At 47.6% G+C, this 24906-nt stretch overlaps 1 protein-coding gene across 9 annotated transcripts in view; it reads right to left on the reverse strand.

Annotated features, from left to right (window-relative positions):
- The window catches only part of LOC129715537 (misshapen-like kinase 1), a 230204-nt gene that overhangs the window by 102845 nt on the left and 102453 nt on the right, over positions 1 to 24906 (reverse strand). For all 9 annotated transcript variants that reach the window (XM_055665413.1, XM_055665411.1, XM_055665412.1 and 6 more), the window contains exons 3-5: positions 7822 to 7878; positions 1588 to 1713; positions 290 to 400 (exon numbers count right to left, since the gene is read on the reverse strand). In XM_055665413.1, the coding sequence (XP_055521388.1) occupies positions 290 to 400; positions 1588 to 1713; positions 7822 to 7878 (294 nt within the window). The remainder of the gene's footprint in view (positions 1 to 289; positions 401 to 1587; positions 1714 to 7821; positions 7879 to 24906) is intronic.

Here is a 24906-nt window from a genome sequence, read left to right on the forward strand (position 1 = left end):
TGTGGCCAAAAGCCCAGCCCCTCCATTCTCTCAGCACATGACAGTCCCGCCATCCCAGGAATTAACCTACGCTGCACTCCCTCAATAGCAAGAACGTCCTACCTCATATTAGGGGACCAAAACTGCACATAATACTCCAGGTGTGGTCTCACTAGGGCCCTGTACAGCTGCAGAAAGACCTCTTTGCTCCTATACTCAACTCCTCGTGTTTATCAGAACGTAACCCCATTGTAGTTCGAGGAGCAGCGGTAGCAATTTAAAAAAAAGGATTTTGAAACCGGCAAACTACCCGTAGTATCTCTCGACAGATGTAGGCAATCCATTCTTCCTTCAGAGCGTTTCCTTTCGTGTTTTTGACCAGGTCTGTGACAGATCCAGCTCCACAGAATTCCATAACCAGCTGCGAAACAGAACAGAACAGTGTCAGTAAAAGATGTCCAAGCTCTTAACAATCTTATATGTTTCAATGAGATTCCCTCTCATCCTTCCAAACTCCATAATGTACAAGCCCAGCCGCTCCATTCTCTCAGCATGTGACAGTCCCCCCATCCCGGGAATTTCCCTTGCATCAGGATCACGATGCCCATAATAATTTCACCTGTTTCTGCCTTCAATGGACCCACATTGTCTTAGATATGTTTTCTCTTAACATATCTAAAGCATTTACTATCCTTCGTTATATTCTTGGCCAGCTTACCCTCGTACTTCATCTTTTCACCCCGTATTGCCCTTTATGTTACGTTTTGTTGTCCTTTGAACGTTTCCCAAACCTGTCTTCCCGCTGCTCTTTGCAAGGTTATACACCTGTTTCTTTAGTTTGATTCCATCCCTAACTTCCCTTGTCAGCCACAGTTGCCTCTTACTCCACTCAGAATCTCTCTTCCTCTTTGGAATGAAATCATCTCGCCCTCGAAACATTCCTCAGCGGAACAGACAGCATCTCTGGAGAGAAGGAATGGGTGACGCTTCGGGTCGAGTCCCTTCTTAGATCACCCATTCCTTCTCTCCAGAGATGCTGTCTGTCCCGCTGAATTAAGGGCCTGTCCCACTTGCATGCGATTGCGTGCGTTTGGCGCGACTAACCGGAAGCGGAGGTCTCGCTAAGTTTGCACGTGACGTCATTTACGTCATGCTTGCCAATCAGCTGGGCAGGAGGCGGGCCGACTGAATTTGGGCGTTGCACGGGGTCGGGCGGTGACGTCATCACGCAACGCCATGCGCTAGGCGTATGCCGTCAAGACGCAACGTACGACCGCAATGCGCCTGTGTGCGTACGCGGACCGACAGGCCGTTGGCGCGCAAAGATTTCGGCCACTGCAAGAATTTCGGAGCCCCGCGCGATGTCGGGACCAGCCCCGCACAACTCCGCGCTTCTAAGTGGGACCGGCCCCACGCGGCCATACGGTGCCCGTACGCCTCAAGCGACCACGAGGTCGCGTAATTTGTGAGCCAAGGTCGTCTAAGTGGGACAGGCCCTTTACTCCTGCTTTTTGTGCCTATCTACTGATAATCTTCGGGTTTCCCAACAAAAGCTCCATGGCTCTAACGGCCCACAGTTCTGGTTCAATGACAAATTGCAGTTCTCACCCAGAGTTGGTCATCGTGGCCTGGGGGGCTCTTCTTGATGAAGGCACCATAATACGTCGCGATGTTTCTGTGGTGCGAGTACTTCTTCAGCATGTTAATCTCCTGTTTGATCTCCTCCTCTTCATCCTGCATTGTAACACGTTTCAAAACGTCATGCAATGCTATTGAAAATACCCAAACATTTATACAGTGCCCTCCATAATGTTTGGGACAAAGACCCATCATTTATTTATTTGCCTCTGTACTCCACAATTTGAGATTTGTAATAGGAAAAAATCACCTGTGGTTAAAGTGCACATTGTCAGATTTTAATAAAGACCATTTTTATACATTTTGGTTTCACCATATAGAAATTACAGCTGTGTTTATACATTGCCTCCCATTTCAGGGCAACATAATGTTTGGGACACATGGCTTCACAAGTGTGTGTAATTACTCAGGTGTGTCCCAAGACTTGAGGTTAATTGGTCTCTGTAAATTGCTCCTAGTCTGTAGAGAGTGAATGAGAAAATGGGATAACACAGAACTGTTTTGAACAGATGATTAATGGACCAAAGTGCCCGATTGCACATTGCATCTATCAATCAATCAATATGCAATGAACTTTGTACAGAGATCACCAAAAGCTAGTTCTTAAGTTCAACATAAGGCCCAACAAATGTTATACAAGGCCAGGAAGCGAGCGGGCAAGATCATCTCTGACCCCTCTCACCCTGGCCACAAACTCTTTGAATCACTTCCCTCTGGAAGGCGGCTCCGGACTGTCAAAGCTGCCACAGCCAGACATAAAAACGTTTTTATCCAAGAGTACACACAAATGCTGGAGAAACTCAGCGGGTGCAGCAGCGTCTATGGAGCGAAGGAGATAGGTAACTGATAGGGGGTGGCAGGGAGAAGGAAGGAAAAAGGGAGGAGGAGGAGCCCGAGGGCTGGGGGATGGGAGGAGACAGCTCGAGGGCTAAGGAAGGGGAGGAGACATCAAGGGCTAACAAAATTGGGAGAATTCAATTGACCCAAGCAGTCGTTCCAGGTGCGACAGAGGTTCACCTGTATCTCCTCCAACCTCATCTACTGCATCCGCTGCTCTGGATGTCAGCTGATCTACATCGGTGAGACTAAGCGGAGGTTGGGCGATCGTTTCGCCGAACACCTCCGCTCGGTCCGCAAGAAACCTACCTGACCTCCCGGTGGCTCAGCACTTCCTGGGTCTCCTCCATTGCCAGAGTGAGCAACACCGGAAATTGGAGGAACAGCACCTCATATTCCGCTTGGGGAGCCTGCATCCAGCGGGCATGAACATTGAATTCTCCCAATTTTGTTAGCCCTTGATGTCTCCTCCCCTTCCTTAGCCCTCAAGCTGTCTCCTCCCATCCCCCAGCCCTCGGGTTCCTCCTCCTCCCTTTTTCCTTCCTTCTCCCCGCCACCCCCTATCAGTCTGAAGAAGGGTTTCAGCCCGAAACGTTACCTATCTCCTTCGCTCCATAGATGCTGCTGCACCCGCTGAGTTTCTCCAGCATTTTTGTGTACCTTCGATTTTCCAGCATCTGCAGTTCCTTCTTGAACAATTTATCCACGAGTAGTTGCTCTACTCAACAGCCAAAAATCTGTAGCCTGGTATTTTGTTGGTTCACATGCTTGATCAATGGTGTTTTATCATTAATGTTTTATTATTATCAATGTTTAGTGTTTTTCTGAGTAATTCGTAATTGTCACTGTATTTCATGTTGTTACTTGTGGGTGGAGCACCAAGGCAAATTCCTTGGCCAATAAACTTACTTACTTACCTACTTACTTAACACACAGGGCCAGAAACAAAATGCTAGTAATGGAGAGATTTTGTTGGACCAGTTTGGAGTAGTACGTGCAATTCAGGACACTGCACATCCAGATGGGGGAACCGATCAGACAAGCAGATACACACAAAAACCTGGACTAACTCAGCAGGTCAGACAGCATTTCTGGAGATCACCAATAGGTGACGTTTCTGGTCGAGACCCTTCTGTACACTCTTCTTCAGTTTCGACCCGAAACGTCGCCTATTCCTTTTCTTAATAATAATAATAATAATAATAATAATAAATTGAACTTATATAGTGCTTTTCAGGGACTCAAAGTCGCTTTACAAGGCAAGGCAAAAAAACAAAACAAAAACAAAAACAAAACAAACCAAAAAATGAGCAACAATTCAAGCACAGATGAAAAGGGAGGGGGACGTGGGGCTAAGGATAGGCAGAGGTGAAGGGATGGGTCTTGAGGCGGGACTGGAAGATGGTGAGGGACTCAGAATTGCGGATCAGTTGGGGGAGGGAGTTCCAGAGCCTGGGAGCTGCCCTGGAGAAGGCTCTGTCCCCAAAACTGTGGAGGTTGGATTTGGGGATGGAGAGGAGACCGGCTGATGTGGATCTGAGGGACCGTGAGGGTTGGTAGGGGGAGAGGAGGTCAGTGAGATATGGGGGGGGGGGGTCAGATGGTGGAGGGCTTTGTAGGTGAGGACCAGGATTTTGTAGTTGATCCGGTGGGAGATGGGAAGCCAGTGAAGTTGTTTGAGGACTGGAGTGATGTGGTGCCAGGATCCGTCTTAAATATAGCCAATGAACTGGCCTCAACTACCCTCTGTGGCAGACAGTTCCAGAGATTCACCATTTTGGCGATGTGGCGGAGGTGAAAGAAGCATCTTCAGAGATGCTGTCTGATCCTCTGAGTTGCACCAGGTTTTTGTGGTCTATCTTCGGTTAAAGCCAGCATCTGTACTTCCTTCCTACACAAACCTTTCTGCAACGCACTCTGGACTATTGGGGAAAGAGGAATTTGATAAAGGTTAAAACTTGCCATTTGCACATTGAAGTACTTTGGTTCCTTATGGTATGTGTCACTAATCTAAATCAGCGAAAACAGAAACGCAAAACCAATGAAGTCACACAAACGCAAAGGTTATTTATTTTTAAAAGGAAAATGCCAGACCCAATTATTGGCCATTAAACGCCTTTATTCACAAAGCAGATTTATTTTGTGCTTTAGTAACGGCTACTAGGGGGATTTTCATGAGTATTTGTTTGTGAAAATTGGCAAACAGGTAATTGAAGGCCTGCAAAAAAGCTTTAAGAAATTCTTGATGGTCTCAAATTCATAGTAAAGTAAGTAAGTAAGTACATTTTATTTATACAGCAGGTTTAAATCAACTCGCGTTGAAACCAAACTGCTTTACATAGAAGAATTAATTAAGTTTCCGTACATCCATAGAAAAAGTTTAAAAAAAGAAAAATGAATTATAGAATTCAACATGAACGTCCTCCCACAACAGAATCAAAATGTTCCACTGTGGGGGAAAGGCACAAGAAAGCTCAGTTGTCTTCCTCTGTGATCACCCGAGGTCAGGGCCTATTTGTGGTGTCTGCAGCCAGTCCGATGTTTTCATAGCAGAAAGCTTTTGAGATATATTTCTGGCTTTGGTGGAGATTTTGACTATTTAGCAACGGACAGGGGGGAGGCTTTTTATTTTAAACTGCCTGCATCCAGTCATTTCCGCCCCTGGATGAGCTGCAATTGTACTCTGCACACTGGCAATCATGCAAAATGGCTCACCGCTGTACACCCACACCAAGATGTGGGTGTTAATCGGAGACCAGAATTTGATTTGCTTTTTTTCCTCTCTATAGAAAACATAACTGTCTATCCACAAAAGGGTCATTTTTACTTTGAAGAGAGCTCCACGTTTAATTAGAGACTTGGGGTAACGTTAACTGTTGCAGGGTGCAAATGTGGTTAGTTGGCCTTCCAAATCGGGAAGGATGCAGAGCCAGAGGCACAGAACATGAAAACTTTCCCTTCAGCCCACCGAGCGTTCTCCCCGTGACCTGCGTGGGTTTTCTCCGAGATCTTCGGTTTCCTGCCACACTACAAAGTCGTACAGGTTTGCAGTGTCCGGAACATAGAAACATAGACATAGAAACATAGAAATTAGGTGCAGGAGTAGGCCATTTGGCCCTTCGAGCCTGCACCGCCATTCAATATGATCATGGCTGATCATCCAACTCAGTATCCCGTACCTGCCTTCTCTCCATACCCCCTGATCCCCTTAGCCACAAGGGCCACATCTAACTCCCTCTTAAATATAGCCAATGAACTGGCCTCAACTACCCTCTGTGGCAGAGAGTTCCAGAGATTCACCACTCTGTGTGTGAAAAACTGCACATAAGGTACTACAAGTAAGCACTGCTATGGAGCACCAATGCAAATTCCTTGCATGTGAATACTTGGCCAATAAACTCACTTACTTATTCCAAAGTGGTCAAATAAAATCTCTGCAAAACTAGCATTCTGTATTCTCCCCTTGTTGTCATTAACCCTTTCCTGCATCCCCCTCTTGTCCAGATTCCAGCGCTCAGCTCCCGTGTGAATGGCGTCAAGTTGGGAAAAGGGGAAGTACAACGGGATCTGGGGGTCCTTGTACAGCAGTCTATGAAAGTAAGTATGCAGGCACAGCAGGCACAGTGAAGAAAGTGAATGGCATGTTGGCCTTTATAACAAGAGGAATCGAATATAGGAGCAAAGTGGTCCTTCTGCAGTTGTACAGAGCCATAGTGAGACCACACCTGGAGTATTGTGTGCAGTTTTGGTCCCCTGAGGAAGGACATTCTTGTTATTGAGGGAGTGCAGTGTAGGTTTACACTGTTAATTCCCAGGATGGCGGGACTTTCATATCCTGAGAGAATGGAGCAGCTGGGTTTGTACACTCTGGAGTTCGAAGGATGAGAGGATATCTCATTGAAACATATAGGATTGTTAAGGGCTTGGACATGCTAGAGGCAGAAAACATGGTCCCGATGTTGGGGGAGTCCAGAACCAGGGGCCACAGTTTAAGAATAATGAGTAAGCCATTTAGAACAGAGACGAGGAAACACCTTTTCTAGCAGAGAGTGGTGAGTCTGTGGAATTCTCTGCCTCAGAGGGTGGTGGAGGTAGGTTCTTTGGGTGCTTTCAAGAGAGAGCTAGATAGGGCTCTTAAAAATAGCGGAGTTAGGGGATATGGGGAGAAGGCAGGAACGGGGGGGTAGTGATTGGGGATGATCATGTTTTTTTTGTTGTAAACCAGCATCTGCAGTTCCTCGTTTCTACAATCGATGTTGCAATGCTTTAATGTTAACAGAAGTGGATCAAGATGAGGAAACGCACACCTTTGCATAAAAAGGAAGTAGCCATTGGAAGCACTCTCGACTGGCATGATGCTTAAGGTGATTAGAAAAGCTGCAAAAGGGGGACTGTTTGGTGGTTAGAAGCGAGAATTAAAGAAATTTCCAATCCAGACCAGGTGCAAGAGCTCCAAGACAGGGAGAACGCACAAACACCACACAGACAGCACCCGTGGTCAGGATCGAATCCAGGTCTCCGGCGCTGTGAGGCAGCAACCTTAGCGCTGCCCAAACACTACTTCAGAAATAACAGGCAGTTAGTTCATTGCAAACACAGGAAGGCAACCTCATCTCCATTACACAGCTACATCTGAAGAAGGGTTTCGGCCAGAAACGTTGCCTATTTCCTTCGCTCCATAGATGCTGCCGCATCCGCTGAGTTTCTCCAGCACTTTTGTCTACATTTCTTCACCAGATAAAAGCTGTCCAGGGTCTGACCTCCCCAGAGGAGCATGGGTGAAGCTCGACAGACTTGGTACGGGAGTTGGGCGTTTCAATGCCAGCGTGTGGAGGTTGGGGACTCTGCCTGTGAATGCGGAGCAGAACAACACACAGCCAACCATGTCATCTCTGGTGTACCACCCGCTGTACCACCCACTAAATGGAGCTCAGGGCCTGGCAGACATTGACACCAACAGAGACAACAACCTGGCTGCTCAACACACGGCTTGAGATCTAAAACCCCTGTCCCATGGCACGAGTTCATTCCAAGAGTTCTCCCGAGTTTGCCCGGATTCGAACTGGGAGATTTACGGTCGGTACTCGGGGCTCTCGTGGACATTTTTCATCATGTTGATAAATCATCACGAGTCTTCCCGTGCTTACCTGCCGTTGGCGAGTCTTCCCGAGTACCTGCCGTTAGCGCTAAGAGACGTCCCCGTACCCGCTACGTTCATTCTCCGTGCTTACCACGAGTTTGATTTTTTAAAACCCGGGAGAGCTCTTGGAATGAACTCGTACCGTGGGACAGGGCTTTTACTATTCTTTTTGTTTATGTTTCATTCGCAAGAAGAAGAAGACGACAGGAATGAAAGGCTTTCCTTACCTCTGTGACATCCATGACTTTGATGGCCGCAAGCTGCCCTGTTTTGACATGGCGGCCCTGGGTGAAGAAGAAAAAGACTCATCAGTATTGCTGTCGATGGAATTGGCAGGTTAGAATGATCTAGTTGTGCATTATAGCTGTCGTACAAAGGGGGCATTTTCTCAACCTCAGATCTATTGGCAACAAGACACTAATTACCTCGAAATAACGCAAGCGTATAAATACACAAAATAAAATACTTCCAATGGGTATTCTAACAGAAATGCTGGAGAATTATGACTACAAAAAGCACCGTGTCAGCCAATGAATTGAAGATAAGGTCCTATCGTACAGGAAACCATCTCAGTTTCACTTTCAGTTTAGACAATAGACAATAGGTGCAGGAGTAGGCCATTCGGCCCTTCCAGCCAGCACCACCATTCAATGTGATCATGGCTGATCATCCCCATTCAGTACCCCGTTCCTGCCTTCTCCCCATATCCCCTGACTTTGCTATTTTTAAGAGCCCTATCTAGCTCTCTCTTGAAAGCATCCAGAGAACCGGCCTCCACCGCCAGGCAGAGAATTCCACAGACTAACCACTATCTGTGAGAAAAAGTGTTTCCTCTTCTCCGCTCTAAATGGGTTACTCATTATTCTTAAACTGTGTGTGGCCCCTGGTTTTGGACTCCCCCAACATTGGGAACATGTTTCCTGTCTCTAGTGTGTCCAAGCCCTTAACAATCTTATACGTTTCAATGAGATATCCTCTCATCCTTCTAAACTCCAGAGTGTACAAGCCCAGCCGCTCTATTCTCTCAGCATATGACAGTCCCGCCATCCCGGGAATGTCCTATCGTACAGGAAACCATCTCAGTTTCACTCTCAGTTTAGTTTATTGTCACGTGTACCGAGGTACAGTGAAAAGCTTTTGTTGTGTATTAACCATTCAGCGGAAAGACAATACAATTACACTCGAGCCATTCACAGTGTACAGATACATGATAAGGGAATAACGTTTAGTGCAAGGTAAAGCCAGTGAAGTCCGATTAAAGATAGTTCATTAGTAGATCAGGACGGCTCTCTCTCGTTGTGGTCAGATGTTTCCGTCGTCTGATCTACAGCCCATCAACACCACCCCCATGAGTAGATGAAGCGTGACATTAACCACAAGAACGTTTGATAGAAGCTGGCCCATTTCTCCTGAAATTGTCCTGACGTTCGTTACACAAAGTATGTTTAAAATTCATCACAACCATTTTCAGCCACACATACACACACTCTCTCCCATGTCATTAACCAATTATCACCTACACACGCCATGAATATCAATGTCAATATATGTAACTGGAAAATAATTGCATTCTATTTTGAGTTCTATTCTGGGAGCACATGCTGAAGAAGGGTTTTGGCCCGAAACGTTACCTATTTCCTTCGCTCCATAGATGCTGCTGCACCCGCTGAGTTTTTCCAGCATTTTTGTGTGCCTTGTACAAAATTTAGTTTAGTTTAGAGACACAGCGCGGAAACAGGCCCTTCGGTCCACCGAGTCCGCCCAGACCTGCGATCCCAGCACATTAACACTATCCTACACACACTAGGGACAAATTACAAGCCAATTAACCCACAAACCTATAGGTCTTTGGAGTGTGGGATGAAACCGAAGATCTTGGGGAAAACCCACGCAGGTCACGTGGAGAACGTTCAAACTCCGCACAGACAGCACCCGTAGTCAGGATCGAACCCGGGACTCGGGCGCTGTAAGGTAGCAACTCTACCGCTGATGCCCAAAAAAATATCTTTTAAGTATCTTATTCTTTTATGCAGATGTGTAAGGTTGGTGTTTTACTTTTATCTACTGAGGGAATTCAGCTCCACCATCTTGTTGGCTCTCTATGTACCAACCCCAAACTAACACCAAGGTGGCACTGGACATATGATCCACTCTCGGGAAGTGAATCCCGATGCCCTGCTTATCAACGTCAGGACTGCCTTGAGTCAGTAGACTGGAACATGTTCAAGACCACTTCACCCTGCCTGAAAGAGTAAACCTCAGTCATTGATACAAAGTGTTGGAAGGTCAGGAAGCGTCTCTGGAGATAAGAATACCGTTCAAGACTTTCATTTTAGAACACAGTTAAGCAATGTGGTCATTGGGATTCCATTAAAAACAACGTTTGCTTTGCACTTTACTGCAGTCATAGGTCCACCACCGATTTTCCGGCACCCTTGGTTCCAGAGCCTTTCCGTATTATCGGTTTTGCCGGACAAAGAGGTCACCTCCCACAAGGGTAGTTGAATGGCACCAGAAAGGTTCACCTAGGCTGCCGAGAGACCGGCCAGCAAAGTCGGCCTCCAAGGTCAATACAATACAATACAATACAATACAATACGGGTTTATTCATCACATTGCACATAAAGTGCAAGTGAAATGAATTTGTCAGCAGCGATACAATGAGAAAGAACACACAATACACAATAAAAATTTAACACAAACATCCACCACAGCATTCATCACTGCGGTGGGCCGGCGGTCGAAGCTCCCCTCCAGGGGTGATGGTAAGTCCACGCCGGCCCACGGTAGAAGTTGGCCGCGGGCCGGCGGTGGAAGCTCCTTCTTCTCCCGGGTCCCCCACGAGGGATCCCAGGCTGTAGACGCCGCGCCAGCTGAAACTCTGCAGACCGCGGCTTCAATCCGCCGGCTGCCGCGGGCCAGTGAAACGGAGTGCTCCCCTCCGGCTAGCCCCAGCGAGGGCTCGCCCGCTCCACGCCGAGAGTCCACGCTGCGCCCGCCGCTGAAGGCCCGGGCGCGTCTCCGGGAAAGGTCAGCCGATCCTCGTGGTTAGGCCACGGGGGAGGCAACCAGGAAAAAGTCGCCTCTCCATGGAGGAGGCGACCAAAACAGTTTCCCCCTTTACCCCCCCCCCCCCACACCACGGCTAAGGTAATGGTTCTGCCGGATTTTCACAGCCCCAGGGGGATAATTCTGCCCGATGAGGTCGGGATCGGCCTCCTTTTCGCGGGCCTAGGCGCCACATGTTTAGGGGGACTTCTGGGTGTGTTTGTGTGTGTGGGGGGGTTTGGGTGGCTTTAAAGTGCTCTCTTGTAAATTTGTCTGGATTAAGGGAAGTGTCGGACCCTCCAGGGCTTGAAATTAACGGTTGCCCGGGTGCCATTGACCACTCAAAACGCCGCCGGGCAACCTAAACAACCAGTCATTTTGGCGAGTAACTCCGCGGGTCAGGCAGCATCTGTGGATAAAATGAACGCGACGTTTTGTGTCGGCGGTGACGGCTGTATTGCGTGGAAAAGATACAAGGTGCAGGGTGACGAAGGGTCGGAGCGAATGACGGGCCCAGAACAACGACAGCGGCTCCATCATCCTCCTCCTCCCGCCCCCCCCGCCCGCCCTGATAAGGCTTGCAAACCCGCTAACGGCGCTTTAAAAACAAACCCTCCCACAAGTCGAGGCCGGGAGGAGGAAGGGAGGGAGGGGGAGGCCTCGGAGTGCGGGAGGGTTTGTTTTTAAAGCGGTTTTCGCCGTTAGCGGGATTGCTGTCGCGGCCGCTGCTGCTGCTGTGCGGGACCCGTCATTCGCTGCAACACTTCTGAAGCAGCTGCACCATAGATCCTATAGCTATAGGATCTTTGAGCTGCACCGCTCGGCCCCGCACCTTGCTGTTGGCTGGCGGAGGAGGGAGGCGGTGGCGAGGAAATCCCAACGGCCAAGGCAGCGGGCGATGTTGTCCGAGGAGCGCTGACCTTCCTTCCTCCGCACCTCGCCCCCCCCTTCTCTCTCGTACGCCCCCTCCTCCCCCCCCCTTTATCCTGGGACCCCTCCTCTACATCCAGCACTGATCCCCTTTCCCGCCTCTATTCAGTACTCACTTACATCCCCTGTGCGCCCCTCCCCATCCAAACCCCCCCCTCCCAATTATTCATCCTGCCCTGATCTACCTTTTCACCTCCCATTGGTTCTCCTGCCACCCCCCCCAATTCATCCTACACTGGTCCCCCAATTCATCCTGTACTTACCCCTTTCCCATCCATCCTGCACTTCTCCATCCATCCTGTACTGATACCCCCATCCATCCTGTACTAATCCACGCATTCATCCCGTACTGACCCACCCTGCATTTACCTTCTTCCCTCATTCATCCTGGAGTGAATACCCATTCATCCTACACAGACCCTCCGATCCACCCTGTACTAACACCCCCCCCCCCCCCATTCATACTGCGTTGACCCCGCCCCCCCCCATCCATCCTGTACTGATCCTCCCATTCAAGAATAATGGGGAAACAGTCTGAAGAAGGGTCTCGATCCGAAACGTTGCCTATTTCCTTCGCTCCATAGATGCTGCCTCACCCGCTGAGTTTCTCCAGCACTTTTGTCTACCCCCATCCATCCCGTACTGAACCCCCCCATTCAACACCACTGACACCCCCCGTGCTCTCCCCTCACAATTTTACCTACTCCAACCAACACGTACTAATTCACCTGCCTCAATCCATCTATTCTGCACCGACTGCCTTCTAACCCCCCCCCCCCCCCCCCCCCACCAGCCATCTATCCACCCCGCACTGATTCACACACACCCCCTTTGTGAACACGTGAAACATTCAAACCACAGTGTTCGATTGTCACTGCTACCGTTAATACGTTATTACATAATTCATTTTAACGGCAAATCAATGCTCTTACTATGGAGTATCAGTACTGTAGTTATTTAATGAGCAACATTCACAACTATACGTTCACATATATGTTACCATGGTCCAGGGTTTATTGACACAGGTTGATCGTACGCTGAATAATCCAAACACATTTTTGTTTGGAAGTGGAAAGAACTAATAGAAATTGCATTAACTGCAACGTGTAAAAAGAGTTGAGTTACTTCTTATAATTTTGCTGCGTGTCATTGTGGGATCTATCATGTCTTGATTGGTGAATGTTTAGTTTGTGGCTTTATTTGAAGCAGAAATAATATGTGAATGCTTCATTGAGTATAATTCCATAGAAACATAGAAACATAAAAATTAGGTGCAGGAGTAGGCCATTCGGCCCTTCGAGCCTGCACCGCCATTTAATATGATCATGGCTGATCATCCAACTCAGTATCCCGTACCTGCCTTCTCTCCATACCCCCTGATCCCCTTAGCCACAAGGGCCACATCTAACTCTCTCTTAATTATAGCCAATGAACTGGCCTCAACTACCCTCTGTGGCAGAGAGTTCCAGAGATTCACCACTCTCTGTGTGAAAAAAGTTCTTCTCATCTCAGTTTTAAAGGATTTCCCCCTTATCCTTAAGCTGTGACCCCTTGTCCTGGACTTCCCTAACATCGGGAACAATCTTCCTGCATCTAGCCTGTCCAACCCCTTAAGAATTTTGTAAGTTTCTATAAGATCCCCTCTCAATCTTCTAAATTCTAGAGAGTATAAACCAAGTCTATCCCGTCTTTCCTCATAAGACAGTCCTGACATCCCAGGAATCAGTCTGGTGAACCGTCTCTGCACTCCCTCTATGGCAATAATGTCCTTCCTCAGATTTGGAGACCAAAACTGTACGCAATACTCCAGGTGTGGTCTCACCAAGACCCTGTACAACTGCAGTAGAACCTCCCTGCTCCTATACTCAAATCCTTTTGCAATGAAAGCTAACATACCATTCGCTTTCTTTACTGCCTGCTGCACCTGCATGCCTACTTTCAATGACTGGTGTACCATGACACCCAGGTCTCGCTGCATCTCCCCCTTTCCCAATCGGCCACCATTTATATAATAATTCCGACTGGTAACTACGCACTTCGTCCAAGCACATTATCGCACGTGTCATGCAAGCCATCTTAAATGACCACCTAAACTGTCATTTGGCAACCTAAAAAGCTGCCAAGGTTGCCCGGCTGGCAACAGGGAAAAAAAGTTAAGCGAGAGCCCTGCCCTCGCTGGTGGACCTGTGAATGAACTCTGAAGATGATGGAACAGTGATTATCTTATGAGACAAATAACCCAGAAACCCAGACTAACAGTTCAGTAGCAAGTTTAAATCCCACTCTGGCAGCTGTGGAATTTAAAACAATTAAAATATTTTTTTTTGCTCACTGATTTGAGCAAAACTAGTTAAATTAGATCACTAGGTGGACACAAAATGCTGGAGTAACTCAGCGGGACAGGCAGCATCTCTGGAGAGACTTAATGGGTGACGTTTTGGGTCGAGACATTGCATCCTTGCTGCAAGTTCTGGATGCACAAAGGGGCTCATCTTCAGTGGTCTGAAGGGTCTTGACCCGAAACGTCACCCATTCCTTCTCTCCAGAGGTGCTGCCTGTCCCGCTGAGTTACTCCAGCATTTTGTGTCTACCTTCGATTTAAACCGGCATCTGCAGTTCTTTCCTACACATAAATTAGATCACTGATAGATATCGTTCAGAGGAGGAAATCTGGTCTCACCCGATGTGCAACTCTGGACCTATTTGATATCGTTTAGTTTAGTTTAAACCAGCATCTGTAGTTCCCTCATACAAACTGGACAAATTGTTAGTTTAGTTTATAGTTACAGCACGGAAACAGGCCCTTCGGCCCACCGAAACCGCGTGCGACCAGCGATCCCTGCACATTAACACTGTCCTACACACATTCTAGGGCAGGGTTCACAACCTTTTTCGTCCCGTTTACCCCTGGCAACTTTAATAGACATAAAGGCCTGTCCCACTTGAACGACTTGAACGAGTTTAGAAGACCCTGGATGAGTTGGAAAACAATGTCAAGGTCGTGTTGACTCGTCGAAGTAAAAGACCTCCTACACCTATGTCTACGACCTGCTACAACTATGTCTACGACCTCCTACGACCCCCCTCGACCTCAGTCTTCCACACCAAAGACCAACTACGACTAGCTACGAGTGGAAAATGATCACATGATAAAATTAGGTCATGTTTGCATTTTTTTCTCGGGCCAGTTACCGACCCACGACTATATACGACTATCATCACGACCTACCTACGAGTAAAAAGTTTCAATTTTTTCCATGCCGACCTTTTTTTTTAAACTCGTGGACATTTTTTATCAGGCTGGAAAAAACGCCGCGACGTACTAGAGGCCACGAGTACACGGAGACCACTCACGAGCATGAGGAAGAGTTACGAAGACCTCCTACGACCATGCTGCGAGTATGAATCGAATGCAAACTGGGCAGAGGTCGCCAATTAGGTCATGAAAGTGGGACGGGGCTTAACAATGTTATTTCAGTTAATTATGAACAACTAATGATGAACAGATACCGGTATACCAGAAACCAAACACTCGTCAGTCAATGAGAAAATATGTACAAATCCAGAATCAACAAATGTACCCCCTGGGTAGGCGAAATATACCCCCTGGGGGTAAATTTACCCCAGGTTGGGAACCCTTCCTCGAGGGACAATTTACACGTACACCGAGCCAATTAACCTACAAACCTGTACGTCTTTGGAGTGTGGGAGGAAACTGAAGATCTCGGGCAAAACCCACGCAGATCACAGAGAGAACGTACAAACTCCGTACAGACAGCACCTGTAGTCGGGATGGAACCCGGGTCTCTGGCGCTGTAAGCTGTAATCTACTGTGCATTTACTGTAATCATAGATGCGATGTTGAAACAACAGGTTAAAACCAAAAGGGATGACTCTGCATTGACCATTTTGACAAGGTAAAGTCGTTCCCACTACATCAGGCAATGACCTGCTCACAAATAAATGAGGATTAGTGCGTCAACAGAGAATTATCTCATAAGCTATTCAAGCAATTACCAGACGGAGCAATTACCAGGCACCTGCGCCACAATGTGTGGACTTCCACTGGCAACACAATTGGACCAGGCTTGATGGTCCAGTTGTATAGGGCTCTGGTGAGACCACATCTGGAGTATTGCGTACAGTTTTGGTCTCCTAATTTGAGGAAGGACAGCCTTGTGATTGAGGCAGTGCAGCGTAGGTTCACGAGATTGATCCCTGGGATGGCGGGACTGACGTAAGAGGAAAGATTGAAAAGACTAGGCTTGTATTCACTGGAGTTTAGAAACATATAAAATTATAAAAGGACTAGACATGCTAGATGCAGGAAAAATGTTCCCAATGTTGGGCGAGTCTAGAACCAAGGGCCACAGTATTAGAATAAAGGGGATGCCATTTAAGACTGAGGTGAGAAAAAACGTTTTCACCCAGTGTTGTGAATTTCTGGAATTCCTTGCCACAGAGGGCAGTGGAGGCCAAATCACTGGATGGATTTAAGAGAGAGTTAGATAGAGCTCTTGGGGCTAGTGGAATCAAGGGATATGGGGAGAAGGCAGGCACGGGTTAATGATTGGGGACGATCAGCCATTATCACAATGCATGGCGGTGCTGGCTCGAGGGGCCGAATGGCCTCCTCCTGCACCTATTTTCTATGTTTCACACAGAGAGTGGTGAATCTCTGGAATTCTCTGCCACAGAAGGTAGTTGAGGCCAGTTCATTGGCTATATTTAAAAGGGAGTTAGATGTAGCCCTTGTGGCTAAAGGGATCAGGGGGTATGGAGAGAAGGCAGGTACAGGATACTGAGTTGGATGATCAGCCATGATCATACTGAATGGCGGTGCAAGATCGAAGGGCCGAATGGCCTACTCCTGCACCTATTTTCTATGTTTCTATGTTTCTATAGACAGAAGACAGCAGCACTGGGAGTTTACAACGTTTGCGCAGGAAGGAACTGCAGATACTGGTTTAAACCGAAGTTAGACACAAAAAGCTGGAGTAACTCAGCGGGTCAGGCAGCATCTCTGGAGAGAAGGAATGGGTGATGTGAGATGGGTCATGACCCGAAACGTCACCCATTCCTTCTCTCCAGAGCTGCTGCCTGTCCCGCTGAGTTACTTCAGCTTTTTGTGTGTATCTACAGGAGTTTGGCACGTTGACTGTTGACCTCAATGACACATGGCATTGATCAGGGAAACATCCTCCAAGCAGGCATGGGTGGCACGGTGACACAGCAGTAGAGTTGCTGCCTGACAGCGCCGGAGACATGGGTCTGATCCTGACTACGGGTGCTGTCTGTAGAGGGTTTGTTTTGTCCTCACGTCACTTGCGTGGGTCTTCTCCGGGAGCTCCAGTTGCCTCCCACACTCCAAAGACGTACAGGCCTGTGGGCTAATTGGCTAATTGTATGTGTGTGTGTGTGTGTGTGTGTGTGTGTGTGTGTGTGTGTGTGTGTGTGTGTGTGTGTGTGTGTGTGTGTGTGTGTGTGTGTGTGTGTGTGTGTGTGTGTGTGTGTGTGTGTGTGTGTGTGTGTGTGTGTGTGTGTGTGTGTGTGTGTGTGTGTGTGTCAGTGTGTGTGTGTGTGTGTGTGTGTGTGTGTGTCAGTGTGTGTGTGTGTGTGTGTGTGTGTGTGTGTGTGTGTGTGTGGGTGTGTGTGTGTGTGTGTGTGTGTGTGTGTGCGGGTGTGTGTGAGTGTGAGTGTGTGTGTCAGTGTGTGTGTGTGTGTGTGTGTGTGTGTGTGGTGTGTGTGTGTGTGTGTGTGTGTGTGTGTGTGTGTGTGTGTGTGTGTGTGTGTGTGTGTGTGTGTGTGTGTGTGTGTGTGTGTGTGTGTGTGTGTGTGTCGCTGGTTGGCGCGGACTCGGTGGGCCGAAGGGCCTGTTTCCGCGCTGTGGCTCTAAACTAAACCAAAGATCTATAATCCTCCCTCAGTTGAAGAATTAATGCTCCTACATGATATCTTCTTGTTCAAAGGAAATGACTGTGATTGCTGGAGGTCGATCATCCCAACCACAGGATATCACCGCAAGGGTTTCTCGTGGCAAGGTTCATCAACTTCAGCTGTTTCTTCCATGCTATTACATCCATCAAACATTCAGAAATGGGGAAGACAACTATGAGATTGCATAATGTTACATTTTTTACACAGCTCCTCAGCAAACGAAGCAACCCTCAAACAAAATACCACAGGTCAGCATTACGTTCATTTGCATGAGATTCAAGATTCAAGAGAGTTTGTCATGTGTCCCTGATAGGACAATGAAATACTTGCTTTGCTTCAGCACAACAGAATATAGTAGGCATGAATACAGAACAGATCAGTGTGTCCATATACCATTATATAAATATATACACACATGAATAAATAAACTGATAAAGTGCAAATAAACAGATAATGGGCTTTTAAAGTTCAGAGTTTTGTCCGAGCCAAGTTTAATAGCCTGATGGCTGTGGGGAAGTAGCTATTCCTGAACCTGGACGTTGCAGGCTTCAGGCTCCTGTACCTTCTACCTGAAGGTAGCAGGGAGATGAGTGTGTGGCCAGGATGGTGTGGGTCCTTGATGATACTGCCAGCCTTTTTGAGGCAGCGACTGCGATAGATCCCCTGATGGAAGGGAGGTCAGAGCCGATGATGGACTGGGCAGTGTTTACTACTTTGATTACAGAGTTCCTCATCAACATCCCAGGGGTTATTATCGGGACGAGTCACATATGTGTTGTGTACACAGCGGGTCACAGCCCTCGACAGTTCATCCTGTGCTGAATGAACCATCGTCCGAAGCAGCAAGGCCTTTCAATCACATGCGGGCGGCACGGTGGCACAGCGTTAGAGATGCTGTCTCACAGCACCGATGCTGACCTCGGGTGCTGTCTGTACGTTCTCCCACATCGGTGGGTTTTCTCCAGGATCCCCGTTTTCTCCAACGCTCCAAAGATGTACTGGTTTGTAGGTTGAGTAAAATTTGTAGATTATCCCCAGTGTGTGGAGGATAGTGTTAATGTGCTTCGATCGCTGGTCGGCACAGACATGGCGGGCCGAAGGGCCTGTTTCTGCGCATTATTTCTAAACTAAACTAAACACATAAAAGCCACGTGCGTTCTTGGATGAGTGCAGTTTCAGCGTCACGAGTTGAAGCTCAACGACCAAGCAGACAACTTCATTAGCATCCCCTTCACCAAGATTGTTAAGGGCTTGGACATGCTAGAGGCAGGAAACATGTTCCCGATGTTGGGGGAGTCCAGAACCAGGGGCCACACACACTGTTTAAGAATAAGGAGTAAGCCATTTAGAACAGAGACGAGGAAACACTTTTTCTCACAGAGAGTGGTGTCTGTGGAATTCTCTGCCTCAGAGGGCGGTGGAGGCCGGTTCTCTGGATGCTTTCAAGAGAGAGCTAGATAGGGCTCTTAAAGATAGCGGAGTCAGGGGATATGGGGAGAAGGCAGGAACGGGGTACTGATTGTGGCCCCTGGTTCTGGATTCCCCCAACATCGGGAACATGTTTCCTGCCTCTAGTGTGTCCAAGCCCTTAACAATCTTACATGTTTCAATGATATATCCTCTCATCCTTCTAAACTCCAGAGTGTACAAGCCCAGCTGCTCCATTCTCTCATATGACAGTCCCGCCATCCCGGGAATTAATCTTGTAAATCTACGCTGCACTCCCTCAATAGCAAGAATGTCCTTCCTCAAATTAGGGGACCAAAACTGCAAACAATACTCCAGGTGTGGTCTCACTAGGGCTCTATAACTGCAGAAGGACCTCTTTGCTCCTATATTCGATTCTTCTTGTTATAAAGGCCAACATGCCATTCAGTTTCTTCACTGCCTGCTATACCTGCATGCTTACTTTCATAGACTGATGTACAAGGACCCCCAGATCCCGTTGTACTTCCCCTTTTCCGAACTTGACGCCATTTAGATAGTAATCTGCCTTCCTGTTTTTGCTACCAAAGTGGATAACCTCACATTTATCCGCATGAAACTTCATCTGCCATGCATCTGCCCACTGCCCCAACCTGTCCAAGTCACCCTGTATTCTCATAGCATCCTCCTCACAGTTCACACTGCCACCCAGCTTTGTGTCATCTGCAAATGTGTTAGAAAAGGAACTGCAGATGCTGGAAAATCGAAGGTACACAAAAATACTGGAGAAACTCAGCGGGTGCAGCAGCATCTATTTCGTTCTATAGATGCTGCTGCACCCGCTGAGTTTCTCCAGCATTTTTGTGTACTTGCAAATTTGTTAATGTTACTTTGAATCCCTTCATCTAAATCATTGATGTACATTGTAAATACCTGCGGTCCCAGCACCGAGCCTTGCGATACCCCACTAGTCACTGCCTGCCATTCTGAAAGGGACCCGCCAATCACTTCTCTATCCATGTCAGCACTCCACCCCCAATACCATGTGCCCTAATTTTGCCCACTAATCTCCTATGTGGGACCTTATCAAATCAAACTACGTAACACCATAATAAACAAAAAAAGTTCAGTATCCCTCTGAAGTGTGATGGGATCCGACTTGAAACACTGCCCACCCATGTTCTCCAGGGATGCTGCCTGACCCACTGAGCGACTCCAGCATTGTGTGTCTATCCGTGACGTAGATAAGCTGGTTGTAAGTGGAAAATTATTTTAAAATTGGGTCATGGCACATTTCAGAGCAGGTTAAACTAAAAATACCGTGAACATACTGAGCCTCAATTAGGAAGGCAATACTTGTCCAAGGATGATTGGAGAGTTTTCAAATATTAATATCAGGCTGTTATCAAAACAAAGGACTCATTTTAGTAGCATCTAAATATATTCACACAACAGTTGATAAACTGAATGCTGGGAACCATTAGAACAATTAAACGTAAACCAGTCGGGGGCTGAGGAGCAAGCATAATTACATAGAACAGCCAAAACAGCGCTTGCATTACAATGGAAATTCTGTTCCAAATTCAAACAGTTTTGATGTTCCAAACATTTCAGAATTCTATGAAGATGTTGCCAGGGCTAGAGGGTCTGAGGAGGCTGGGGTTCCATTCCTCGGAGCGCAGGAGGATGAGGGCTGATCTGTCCCTGACAGGGACATGAATAGGACAGGTTTAGAGGGATATGGGCCAACCCGGGTTCGATCTAAACCACGGGTGCTTGTCTGCACGGATATTTACGTTCTTCCCGTGTCCAATCATCACTGAAATGTTATGATAGTACCTGCCTCAACTGCTTCCTCCGGCTGCTCGTTCCATATACCCACCACCCTTTGTGTAAAAAAGTTACCCCTCGGGTTCGTATTCGCTTGAGCCGTACAGCCTCGCGGGGCCGGTCCCACTTCGATCGCCGGAGCTGTATGGAGTCGTGCGGAGGTGGTCCTGACATCGCGCGGGTCTCCGAAAAACTGACACTGTTCAAGAATTCCGCACGGCAACGGCCTGCCGGCCCGCAGCCGCATTGAGGCCGTACGCACTGCCTCGACGCCGTACGCACCGTCTCAACGCCGTACACACGTCTTGACAGCGTACGCCTAGCGCGAACTTCCCGCAGACTTCGCTGGAACTTCACGTCAACTCGTACGGGATCATTCGACCTCCGCGCGGCCCCCGCTTCCGGTTTGGTCGTGCTCGCCGCATGCAGCCGCATGCTCGTGGGACAGGCCCTGTACGGGGGATCACTCGACCTCCACACGGCCCCCGCTTCCGGTTTGGTCACGCTTGCCGCATGCTCGTGGGACAGGCCCTTAAGAATAACTGTGCAAGACGAGACCACACCGAGTCAGTACACAAGGGTCGGCATGATTTAGCATCCTTGCCATCTTGCACTCTTCAAGCCTGAATTTTTTTTTAAATGTTAGTCTTAACTTAACAATGACCAAAGCATTTGTAGTATTAGGTGTACGGTATGATTCTTCTCCGTGGATTGTCACCTTGTCGTGGTGGAGAAGCTTGTGTGGACCTGAGATCCTGAGAGCGATGGGTCTGGAGCTACACTCCTGGTCGGGCCACCCATGGCGGTAAGGTCGAGGGGGTGGTCTCTGACAAAGAGCAATCCAACCAAGACCTCAACGCTGGAACAGGCGGATGACGATGGCTGACCTAAGTGGAGCGTCACGACGGCTGGGAAGGTGGATGAAGGCTGCAGCAGAAAAGGGTCTCCGGTCGTCTTGGACTCCATGCCACTGGATCCTGACCTAGATCTGTCAAGGACCGTGGGGTGGCTGTCTGTGCACCAGTCTCCCCACGTTAAACAAAGTCACGCACAAACGTCCTCCAACCCTGGAGACACCCACGGTCAGCCTAAGAAGAAAATGATTGAATTCCTAGTATGTAGGAAGGAATTGCAGATGATGGTTTAATCCGAAGATAGTCGCTAAATGCTGGAGTAACTCAACAGGACAGGCAGCATCTCTAGACAGAAGGAATGGGTGACGATTCGGGTCAAGACACTTCTTCAGACTGACCCGAAAAGGTTTTTGTGTCTATCTATGACACAGCATTTTGTGTCTATGTCTATCTATGATTTAATTTGCAGCAACTTACATTCAGGGAATACCTAGAATTAATTATTTTGCTTTAAGATGTAGGATCGTAATTAGGCTATTCGGCTCATCAGGTCTGCACCACCATTTGGTTGATTTTCTTTCTCTCTCCGAACCCCATTTTTCTGCCTTGTCCCCATAATCTGCGACACCTTAATCAACCTATCAATCTCTGTTTTAAAAATACCCAATGACTTGGCCTCCACACCAATCAGTGGCAATGAATTCCACAGATTCACCACCCTCTTGTTGAAGAAATTCTTCCTCACCTTCATTCTAAAGCAATGCGCTAGCATATCGAGGCTGTACCCTCTGGCCCAAGACTCTCCCACTATTGGAACTATCTGCTCCACATCCACTCTATCCAGAAGATTGATGCAAAATGCTGGAGTTAAGGGCTTGTCTAACTTCCACGACCTAATTCACAACCTCTGCCGAGTTTTCCCTTGACTCATACTCGCAGCATGGTCGTCACAAGGTCGTAGGTTGGTCGTAGCAGGCCGTGATGCTAGTCGTAGGTACTCGTGGCATCAAGTAGGTCGGGGCATTTTTTCAACATGATGAAACATGTGAATTCGGTCGTGATAAGTGGGACAGGCCCTTTACTCAGCGGGTCAGCCGGCATCTCTGGTGAAAAGGAATGGGTGACGTTTCAGGTCGAGACGCTTCTTCAGCGAGTTGTGAATCTGTGGAATTCTCTGCCAATTCTGTGGAGACCAAATCACTGGGTATATTTAAGAGAGTTAAGGGCCTGTCCCACTTGGGCGTTATTTGCGTGTCACGCAGGTGGGGCGCGAGGATTTTGAGAATCCCAAAATCCCTGGGCGCCGCGCGCTACCGTGCGCTACTGCCTACGCCACCACATCTCAACACGCGCCATGCGCCCTTAATGCACGCCATCCGCGCGTTGTGACACGTTAATGATGTCACATAAATGACGCGCAAGTGGGACAGGCCCTTTAGATATAGCTCTTAGGGCTACCAATCAAGAGATATGGGGAGAAAGCAGGAACGGGGTACTGATTTTGGATGATCAGCCATGATCACATTGAATGGCGGTGCTGGCTCGAAGGGCCGAAGGGCCTCCTCCTGCACCTATTTTCTACGTTTCTATCTATGCACCTGATTCTGCCCAATCCTGCGAGTAGAATTGAGGTCTAGGAGTCCAGTGAGGGCAACACTAACTTTATTAACATTTGGTCTACTATTAACTCTTACAGTGGTTGCTCTGAGAATGGGAAACACAGGGATAATAAGCCAAAAAGATTCAGGTCCAGGTTCAGCAGTCAGTTTAAAAAAGAATCCTGGCCACAAAAGCTGGGCTCTTAAAAAAAATAGCTTAACATCCAGCAGAACCACCTGCATAGGCAGATACACTTAGTTTGATGTAGTAGTTCAAATGAAGGATGCTGTCTTCCAACAATTCATCATAGCCTACTGGATCAACAGTTCAGTTAGAAAACTAATGATCCAATGCACTGAAAAACAGAGGCAATTCTGTATAAATTCCAATTGGACCCGAGCTAGTGGGTGAAAATGCCAGATATTAAGTGTGAAGAGACCTTAATAGACAATAGGTGCAGGAGTAGGCCATTCGGCCCTTAGAGCCAGCACCGCCATTCAATGTGATCATGGCTGATCATCCCCAATCAGTACCCCGTTCCTGCCTTCTCCCCATATCCCCTGACTCCGCTATCTTTAAGAGCCCTATCTAGCTCTCTCTTGAAAGCACCCAGAGAACCTGCCTCCACCGCCCTCTGAGGCAGAGAATTCCACAGACTCACCACTCTATGTGAGAAAAAGTGTTTCCTCATCTCCGTTCTAAATGGCTTACTCCTTATTCTTCAACTGTGTGTGGCCCCAGGTTCTGGAAAACTGTGGCCCCTGGTTCTGGAAAACTGTGGCCCCTGGTTCTGGAAAACTGTGGCCCCTGGTTCTGGAAAACTGTGGCCCCTGGTTCTGGAAAACTGTGGCCCCTGGTTCTGGAAAACTGTGGCCCCTGGTTCTGGAAAACTGTGGCCCCTGGTTCTGGAAAATTGCGGTCCCTGGTTCTGGAAAACTGTGGCCCCTGGTTCTGGAACTTGAGTTTCATATTTCAGGATACAATGATCTGAGACACACTATGTACGAAAGATTACATTTTCATTATCAGGTTTTTCCTAGTTATTTCCTGGCTAGTCTTTTCCACAACTAAACTGCATCAATTTCTCATGTTTATTTTGAAATCTTAAATGTTTCTCTGCAGGAATGCACGCTGAAAGAGATCGAGAGGGCCGAGAAAAGAGAATGTAAGGCGAGTGAGAAGGAGCTTACCAGCGAAAGGGGTGAATGAGCAAACAAGCAGAGGGAATAAAGAAAACTAATTGTGTTACACAGATACCAGTAGAAAGTGGTATTCATTGCTATTTTTCTACCTGCAGGACTATAATGCATGTTTGCTAGAGATATGAACATTCTAGCTTTTTAAAATTCACAGAGTTTGTGCCCTCCATAATGTTTGCGATAAACACCCATCATTTATTTATTTGCCTCTGTACTCCACAAATTGAGATTTGTAATAGAAAAAAATCACATGTGGTTAAAGTGCACATTGTCAGATTTTATTAAAGGCCATTTTTATACATTTTGGTTTCACCATATAGAAATTACAGCAGTGTTTATACATAGTCCCCCCATTTCAGGGCACCATAATGTTTGGGACACATGGGTTCACAGGCGTTTGTAATTGCTCAGGTGTGTTTAATTGCCTCCTTAATGCAGGTATAAGAGAGCTCTCAGCACCTAGTCTTTCCATCACCTTTGGACATTTGTA

Source organism: Leucoraja erinacea, unplaced genomic scaffold (assembly GCF_028641065.1).
Source record: "Leucoraja erinacea ecotype New England unplaced genomic scaffold, Leri_hhj_1 Leri_122S, whole genome shotgun sequence".
Classification (NCBI taxonomy): Eukaryota; Metazoa; Chordata; class Chondrichthyes; order Rajiformes; family Rajidae; genus Leucoraja; species Leucoraja erinaceus.